Source organism: Tauraco erythrolophus, chromosome 8 (assembly GCF_009769465.1).
Source record: "Tauraco erythrolophus isolate bTauEry1 chromosome 8, bTauEry1.pri, whole genome shotgun sequence".
Classification (NCBI taxonomy): domain Eukaryota; kingdom Metazoa; phylum Chordata; class Aves; order Musophagiformes; family Musophagidae; genus Tauraco; species Tauraco erythrolophus.
Genome location: NC_141472.1, coordinates 40534576 through 40543535, shown reverse-complemented (window position 1 = coordinate 40543535; position 8960 = coordinate 40534576). Strand labels below are relative to the sequence as shown.

At 40.3% G+C, this 8960-nt stretch overlaps 1 protein-coding gene across 1 annotated transcript in view; it reads right to left on the bottom strand.

The window, feature by feature from the left end:
* Nucleotides 1–357: 357 nt before the first annotated feature.
* Nucleotides 358–8960, bottom strand: part of ARHGAP15 (Rho GTPase activating protein 15) — a 334864-nt gene continuing 326261 nt past the window's right edge. The window contains exon 14 of the mRNA XM_086615574.1: nt 358–1100. Coding sequence (XP_086471700.1) covers nt 917–1100 — 184 coding nt within the window. The 3' untranslated portion in view covers nt 358–916. The remainder of the gene's footprint in view (nt 1101–8960) is intronic.

Here is an 8960-nt window from a genome sequence, read left to right as displayed (position 1 = left end):
TGTTTATCCATGACAACTGAAACTAACCATCAAATGCATAAATTGATTCAAGTCTAGCCAAGTAATCCTAAGGGCATATGAAAAGGCTTTTTTTTTAAAGTTCTTTCTAGATGAATTTAATGTAGTTCACCAATAAAGCATCCTCAGGAGCACAATACAAATGCTACAGAACATGAGATAGCTGGGGAAAGCGGGCAGATGTACAGTGTGATGAAGAATCAAAATGGATGTTACATTAAAATGAGCAGTCATGCAATGTCTTCATTTCATGTACTGTATTTAAGTAAAAATGCCAAAGTTCCAATTTTGTTTTTAATTTTTTTAGGCACTGTTATGCAAGTAGTGACATTCTAATGGTGTTTGTTTGTTTTTAAATTGTTTAAAAGTATTAAATGTATTCTTTTTTGGAACTCTTGGGGTAGGCAAATTGATTATTCATCATGTCTTTAACTTTCGATATATATCAAAGAGAGAGGTAAATTATACTCAGATTAGCTACAGATGATCTGGTATCACAGTTTTAATTTGTTGCCTTTAATATACATATTTTAATCCATTTCCCACAAATCTCCTCAATTACTATTTGTCTTTCTGTGCCATTGCATATGTTGGTAAACAGCATTTTCTATGGTCTTTGGCCATATGCTGCATGCTCAGCTTGCAAAAAAAGTGACACTTGGAGTGCTAGCATAATGAAACTCTCAAAGGGTTAATGCAGAATACATATAGGCAAATGTTGACAATATTTTTTATTCCAATGTTTGAAAATTAAACACAAAATCATCATTAAGTTTTCACAAAATGAGGCATCTGTCACTTGAAAGAAAAAGAAATATTTCAGAAATATGTTTACAGAAATGTAAAAATATTAGACATCAAGACAGATGTGAACGTTTTCAATAACAGGCCCTGTCTGTCAGTCTTCCTCAGAGCCGAAGATCTTGCTGTACTCACTCAACATAAGTTCAACTATCTGATTTTGGTACAGCATGTGGACTGCCATGTTCCCTGTCTCCTTTTCAGGTCTAAGGAGTGTTGGTCCAAACACAATTCCTAAGCTTTGTGTTGACATAAGATTCACGGATTCCTTGGCTGCTATCCTGTTGACGAAAGGAAAGAATTGGTTAAAAAAGAGGGATGTCAAAGGAGTCGCTGTTGCATTTGAAGTACATAGAGGCACTTTTTACTCGTCCTCCTAACAGAGATATTTGTTCGGTTAAGTTATCAAAAAGAAAGAAAAGAGGGAGGGAAGAGACAACTTCTGCTAACCTGACAAACAAGGAAGGGAGAGTCAGCTCCAGACTGCAAGATGTGTGGGAGGGAGAGGTCTGGAGCCCCATTGACAGTGCTTTTATATCAGGGCACAGTTTGCTGCTTTCTGGTGAACGAGCATTACTGTCTTTGCTATAAGGCGACAATTTCTGAGCTCATACGTTTAGGTACTGAAAATAGGGATTGCTCTTTATGCTAAGGGAATCGACCACTTTTGGTGGCAACAGTCCTGGTGGCTCCAGGGAGGAGCTTCCCTGCGTCTCTTAATATGGTCTGCAGCACTGAAAGAGTTGGGAAAACAAAAAAAATCCCCTTAATATAGAGCTCATATGAAACACATTCCTTCTCCTAATTTAAATCCAATAAAGTTAGGATGGTCTGAAATAGATTGTGAAATTTATGTAACTAAAGACTTTTGCATGCCTTATCCTGACACAAAGTTTCTTGAAAGGCACTGAGACCACATACCTTAATGAGATGACTTCGAAAATAATGGTAAGGATTATAACCTTTGATATCTTTATTACTCACAAAATTACAAGAGGAGGACTATTATTATTAAAAGTTGATCTTATGTCTGTATTAAGACTTAATATTCTTGTGGAAATGACATTAAGGATGGAGAAGTCTGGTCTAAGAACAATATAGGTTTAATGGATGGAGTTTAGGCAGGCAGTTTCGCATAAATCTCTGCAGCGGTGAGTACGAACTAAGTAGAAATCCATTTCCTTCCACCCTCCAGAATATATAATATGTCCTAGGTTGGAAAGACTAGTAAATGAAGATACATATTTTATAAATAAATTGAAAAGCTCTACCAAGGAATGCGAACAAAATGTAACTTTAATATGTAAATGTTTGAATTTATGGATGCTTCCTTAACCTGTTAGCTTTAACTTAAATATTCCAAGTGGATTGTTGGAGCCAAGTTCTGCTTTTTTCTCCCTCTCCCTCTCATTGTCACTCATTTACCTTTTTAAAATCCAGACAGCAATTTAAAAATCATCATTGTTGTCTCTGTTTTCCCATACCTGTTGCTGAATTTACAGCAAGCTACACTATAAGTGAAAGAAACTTCATGAGACATAATGGGTTCAGTCACTTAAAAAAGGTTTCTTTCATGTTAGTGGGTGGGTCACACAGCAAAGAGCATCGTCTCGTGGATTTCTGCCAATCTTCCTGTTTGCCACGTTGCTTGAACATCAATGCTCGTGTTTTTTCCCCATATATAAATAGGAAGCATTACTTAGTTCTGCCTCATGCTTGTAACCGTGGTGTCCATTGCAAAAAAAAATCACTCTCCATATGGCACTAATCAGATTGGCTTAATTATTAGTTTCTTAAAATATAGCATCTTTATTATAAATTAAAAAAATAATAATTATCTTTCTTCTATGGTAATATGAACATATCATCTCTTCTCTTAGGAGTTCAGAAAGTCTCAAAAGTTAGTAGTTTTGTTGCCAAATGAGTGTGTGGGCTTCTGATGGACGTCACACATCTTTATCACATATAAAAGTGTTTGTTACAGGGGTGCCAAGGTTGTTTTACTTAATGCCACTTACATAGAGTACATACATCACGCTTGGGGCCTCCCTGTGAGGACTTGATTTCCATTGAGCTTGCTAGATGCTAGGAGTTGGAAACCTTACGAAGTATTTACAGAGACATCAACATGGGTAAAAGTGCTAGTGCACCAGAGGAAAAAAAACATATTCAGCAGCTGTATCTTGCGTAACCTTAAAGATTGTCGATTTAGCATCAGTCATGGCCTTGCAATGTGGTGGTGTTGACGATGGACATCGTCAACATCCCCTTGCAGGGAGCAGGAGGCAGTGGACCATGAATGAGCAGGGTCAAGGTGAAAACAGTGGTGGCAGAGCTCAGTTTACTGAAGGGAGAGGAGGGGTCTGACTTCTGTAAAATTTGTAGCATCTGTAAAATTTGGAGCAAGACGTTGAGATTCTATGTTTCTGATGAGGACACAGAAAACGGAAGATGGATGGCCAACCCCTCTGTCCTTGTTTGCCGTCTCTCTGAAGCAGAATGATTCTCCTTGTTTTTTTCCTGGAGATGCCATCCTGCACGAGAAGTCCTGTTTGAATCCAGACATTGCCAGTGCATGGTGTGCAGTTGCTCAGCTCTCAGGAGGTGAGGGTATGGCATGAAGTGAGGGAGGATGTGCATGGTGTGTGTTGGCAATGGAGAGGAACCAGCTGTCTGTCATGGTTCATCGGTATGGAACGTGGTGCTAAGAACATCCGCATGTGTTTGGGGCTCCTAAACTGAACACTAGTATAATAATCATCATATTGATAAAATCTCTTGAGAGTTCTTGATGTTTTCCATCTAGTTGTGCAGTCGTACTTGTTTTGATGAACATAATAACAAAAAACTATAAACCAAGCAAACTTGGAAACATGGGAAGTCTGAGTAGTTAAGTGATCCGTGGTAAAATACAGCTACTGGAGGGAAAGAAGGAAGGAATTCAATCCAGCCTGAATAAAATAACTGTAAGTTAGGACCTTATGCCATTTTAAACTACAAATATTTACCAATGAAATTCTATAACTAATATTTTTTCATCTGTCTACAAAAGAACATGTCAAAGACAACCAGAACCAAATATGCACAATTTAAGGTATTACTGTAGCTGCTATGTGAAATTGAGTTGTTAAAACGGAAAATCCTCCCAAAATGGGCAAGAATTCCTCTTTTTTTTTTTTTTGACAAGAAAAAAAGCAGAAAGAATGATACACCGTTTGCAACAGGAAAAGTGAAAGGAAATGCCAGAACTACTTTTTGTGAAGCCCAAGTGAAAGGAGCAATGATCCATCAATTTAAGATTATTTTAGAACCAATCTATAAACCGATGCCACAGATGTTGGAACCATATCAAGAAATCATTGGGCATTATGCTGTGCAAGATTTCCCCACTCCCCCCAAAAAATATAAGTGAGCTGAATTGCAAACTTCAAGAATGGCTTTATTCCTTTAAGTTTGCAAGTCAGGAGATATACTGAAAATACAGTTCTCATTATTAATAGTAATGAAATTAATGATGTATTAAAACAGCAGAAGTGTCTGATAGGAGGGCTCTAGTGTCAATGGCAGATACATAAGCAAAAATACTTGGAATTTATGCTTTGGCTGTTGCCAAGGAAACTGTAAGCTGGAAAGCGTGTGACTGAGAGCAGGGCAACTCTGCAGCTAAGAGGGTCATTGTGTGGTGAGTTTGGCTCTCTAGTTCCATTAAACCTACACTTTTCAAACTCTGTAAATAAAATCATTATGAATTTTGACATTCAGAGACCACATTGGATTATTACTTCAAACACACTGGGTGTTAAGAAATGTTCTTCATCCATTTTTACTCTGTAGTAACTGTTGAGGAGGGGAAAGTGTTTCAACAGTGACTCTGATTCTTCACCTTTTTAATGTTCCTACTGCACATAAGAAGTTAGAGAGACAACTCAGTGTTCTTAGGGAGGAAAACCCATTGGAAAGGGCACTGTGTTACTGTAAGCTGGAAGGTGTCTGAGAGTAGAGCTGTCCTCTGCTAGCTGCATTGAGAACTGCTCAGTCTTGCTTTCTCAGCCCTTTCCAGCCTACAAGGATTTAAGTTTGCTCAATGTTAGGGATATTTTTACCCTTAGCAGAACTGATTTTAGCCATGCTTAGTACTCCTTTACTCTTGTAACTTCTATCCAAGGGTAACTTTTCAATAAGAAAATCCTGCTGCTCTTCTGTGAGCTGGTAATATAGACTATGACTAAAGGGCAACCAGACTACAAAATGAAGGGATCAGAAGAGTAAGAGTGGGTCACCTGTTAAAATATTATGGGCCAGAATGGCAGGTGTAGCAAATGCCATCCTCTGAGTTCAGTTGAGGACCAAGGGATAAAAGTAGGTTTTGATCTTGTCCAAATCCTGTCCATCAGTGTTATGCACAATATTGTATTTAACTAGGGAAGTCACTGCCGTGAGAGATAGAAGCCAGGAGCTAAACAGAGGCCAAGAAAGATTACAGATGCATGGGAAAAAAGAAAACTCCCTCGAAAGGAGAAAAAAATGACTTATTTGTGACATCAGTCCTCTTGGTAGAACAACTAACCTCACAGAATTAGGAACCAACTCCTCTCTGAGTGGATTATTCCACGACAGCCTGTTTGGGCAAGTTTTGTACCTTTGCTGAACTGTGTTAGTGACCACTGTCATGGTGAGAGCTGATCATCCCGACGGACAATGGGGCTGATTTGATATGTAAGTTCCTATGAACTGCCTTAATGGGTCAAAGTCTGTGCATCCCATTGTTTCACTTTACCAGTAATTATCCTCAAATTAACTAATATCTATTTCCTATACATACTCAGGCATATGCAAATGTAATATTTTAGCTTAAGGACTCGGCCCTGGGAATGGCTCAGTTGCCTTCAACTCAACTATCACACCATTAACAGGTCTTTTCACTGCCCTGTTACGTGCCAGTTTTTATGCAGCAGTTTTCTGACTTTTGATATCTCAGAGCTCCCAACCAATCTGAACGTGTTAAAATGTGAGTCTTAGGACAAACACTTTCTAGCTCAACATTTCATGCTCCTCTCTTTCCCAAATGCTGGTTCACAGGAGTTAAAAAATCACAGGTATTACATACTTTGCTTTAGTGACACGACATTTGGGAAGGAATCATCCAACCTTGAAATAAAATCTTTATTGAAAGCAATTCTACATCCATGCCAGTCAGATACGTTGTATGATCAGAAGAGATGTCCCAGGGGAAAGCTTGGCGCAGTAGACAGGGTTGATTACTTGGACCTCCTGTCAGTCCTTAACTCGTTGACAATGGCTGAGACATTCAGTACAACTTTGTTTTCTTTATTTGGAAGTAAAGTTAATATACTTACCTTAACTGTGCCAAATGTACTGGAAAATAACCTGATAATAAAATGTACTATCCTATGAAGCGATAATGTCTGTGTGTGTATAAGCACATTTTGGCAGGGCTTTTGCAGACGAGTTTTTCAGTGTTAGGAAGGAAGCACAAAATGATGCACAGATAAACTATCAGGTTTCTTCTGAATGTATTTCCTTTCCATTTAAGGCCTGTTACATACTTTCCTAAGATACAGCTTAGGACTGCAGTGTCGTTTTCTGTTGTAAGCCTGTTTCAGTTCAGCTATAGGAGTTGTTCTTCAGGAAGAACTCAAGTACTGTTTGGTACTATAAAGACAACTGAACTACCAAGTTTGGCTTTGAGAGTCCTCTTAAAACACAAACAATAGGTGTCCTTTTAAACAGGTCAAAGCCTTGCGGAGATGTCCATATCCTGAGGAAACTCTGTAACCAGCTTAGGACAGACAGTAAAACCCATGGGCCATGGAGGGAGGGTGCAGGTCCTGTACACTGCTTAACCCCATCTCGAGAGACTTAGGAAATAATCAGTGGCAAGTGAGCCCCTGGTACCATAAGCTCTATTCATGTAAACTGTTCGATTCATTGCTCTACAACGTAGATAAATTTAAAATTTAGTAATAAATTGGGGTTCTTGATATTTGATGAATGTAAACTAAACCTCATTATTATTTATGTAGTGGCTTTATGGATGATTTGCTCGGTGGCATTACAGTGGTATTCACCAGCTGATGAAGCTAAGCAGATGCAAACATTATCAGTTGAATCCCCAGCTTGTTGTTTGTGAAATCTGTCTACCATGTTGGGGGCGGGGGAGAGTTTTGTACGCATGTAGCTATGACCTGAGGTTTATGCTTATACAGGAGCTCCAAAACTACAAGTTCTGTCCTTTTCAAAATGAGATCACAGTGGGCTAACACAGTTTTAAGCTACATTCTTTTGCCCGTGTGAAATGCGAAGGTACTTTAAATTCCTCTTTGCTCCATAGGTTGAATTTGAAACAATAGCTACCCAAGACTGGTAATAGAGAAACCAGGTCATGGCGTATGATACGTTACGAGAGGGGTCAGAAATAGTTCAGACATACTTAAGAGCTTGCTTTTGCTGAAAATAGCCTCCGTGGCTCCTGGCCTACAGAAACTCCATAGGCTTCCTGTGCTCTGCAGCTGTGGGGTCATATTACAGCTCTTTGGGAAAAATCCCTTCTCTTCAGTTGCTCTGGGACACAAGAACAAGCACTTGATGCTGTCTTCTTCTGCAGACCAGCCTTTAAATCTGACCGTTGGATGGCTATATATAGTACCTGGACAGCTGACAGGGACTCGGTGGAGAATGGGCTTCCTCAGGGGATCCCCCGCATATCTCACAGCACGAGCCCTTCCCTGGATGAACTGCCTTGGAGTCTAGCCCTAAATGAAAATAATAACTGAGCTAACTCTGAACATCGGTTCGCGGTTGGCTGAATAGGCTCTGAAAAGCTGAAGAAAGGCGTTTATTCTGGCTTAGCCTGGTTTAGTAAGAGAACAGCTCAAAATAAAATCTTCTCGCAATTGGATCATAGAATGTTTTAGGTTGGAAAAGACCTTTAAGATCATCAAGTCCAACTGTTAACCCAGCAATGCCAAGTCCACCGACTTTAGACCGACTTTGAACTTTGCTGCCTGTATAACTTCCTTTCTGAAGAGTGTGTGTGCTCTTGTCTTTGCACACACCTCACACAGTGCCTTATCTTGTAGAGAAAGTCTTCATTTTCCAGGTGATCGAGGCCAAGATGTAAAAGCATATTTAGATAGCTACAGGGACTCAGGGGCTTCATTCAGTTGTGTCCTAGCAGGGTAATTTGAGGGCTGCGATTGCATTCTAGCTGTTACCATTGCTCTTTGATCCAGGATAGGGAGAGCCCCTGGGTGACAGAGATGATGGGTTCTCACCTCAGTGCAGCCATGTGCCAAAGGCAGAAGGTGCACACTGGTGTGCCGGCATGGCATGGACAGCAAGGATGGGAGTTCTTCTCCACTCTGTGGTGGCTCTGCTGAAGAGCCCGGTGTGGGCAGAGGCTCAGGTCCCACTCCTCTAAACTGTGTTGTGTCTAAGAAATAGATTCAAATTCTTTCCACAACGTCTTCCCTATTACTGTGATTGTTCCAGATCTCCCTTTTGGAAAAGTGTCCCCGCTGGGTGACCTGCTAAGTTCTTCTGTTTACTGACAACCAGCTCTCTGTCCTCCCAGTCTGGCTTGGTTTTTAATTTTTTGTCTCTGAATGCAAACTGGTTTGGACTGCTGCTCATAAAAGCAGAGGGAGGAGCAGATCTGGCTAGTCCATGTCACCTCCGTGCAAGTTGCTATTGAGCCCGAAGTTTGCCTGTGTGGGGACAGCCGCTTGGTAGGAGTCGGCTGAAGGCCACGAGCTTCCTTAAGGAGCATCTCAGGCTCCTCTGGCTGCAGCTCTGTGCACAAGGTGTTCGTTTTTGCCTGCTCTAACAGCCCTGTAGCAGCATACATATCTAAAACCAACAGCGAACCCCTCTTCAAAAGCCACACTACCACTGCAAGCACAAGTATCTCCTTGGGGAGAGGACAGGAGAGAACAAAACCACCCGTGACAGATGTTAGGCAGATGCTAATGCACTTCTTAGAGGTGTTTGGATAGCAGAGTGATAAAGGCAGTGTGAGACTTCATAGAACAATACATGTTCAGACAGAGATATAACACACAGACTCCTTAACTGTATTTTTGGCTGGTGATGTAACTCCTGTGATTTTCTTTTTTTATTTA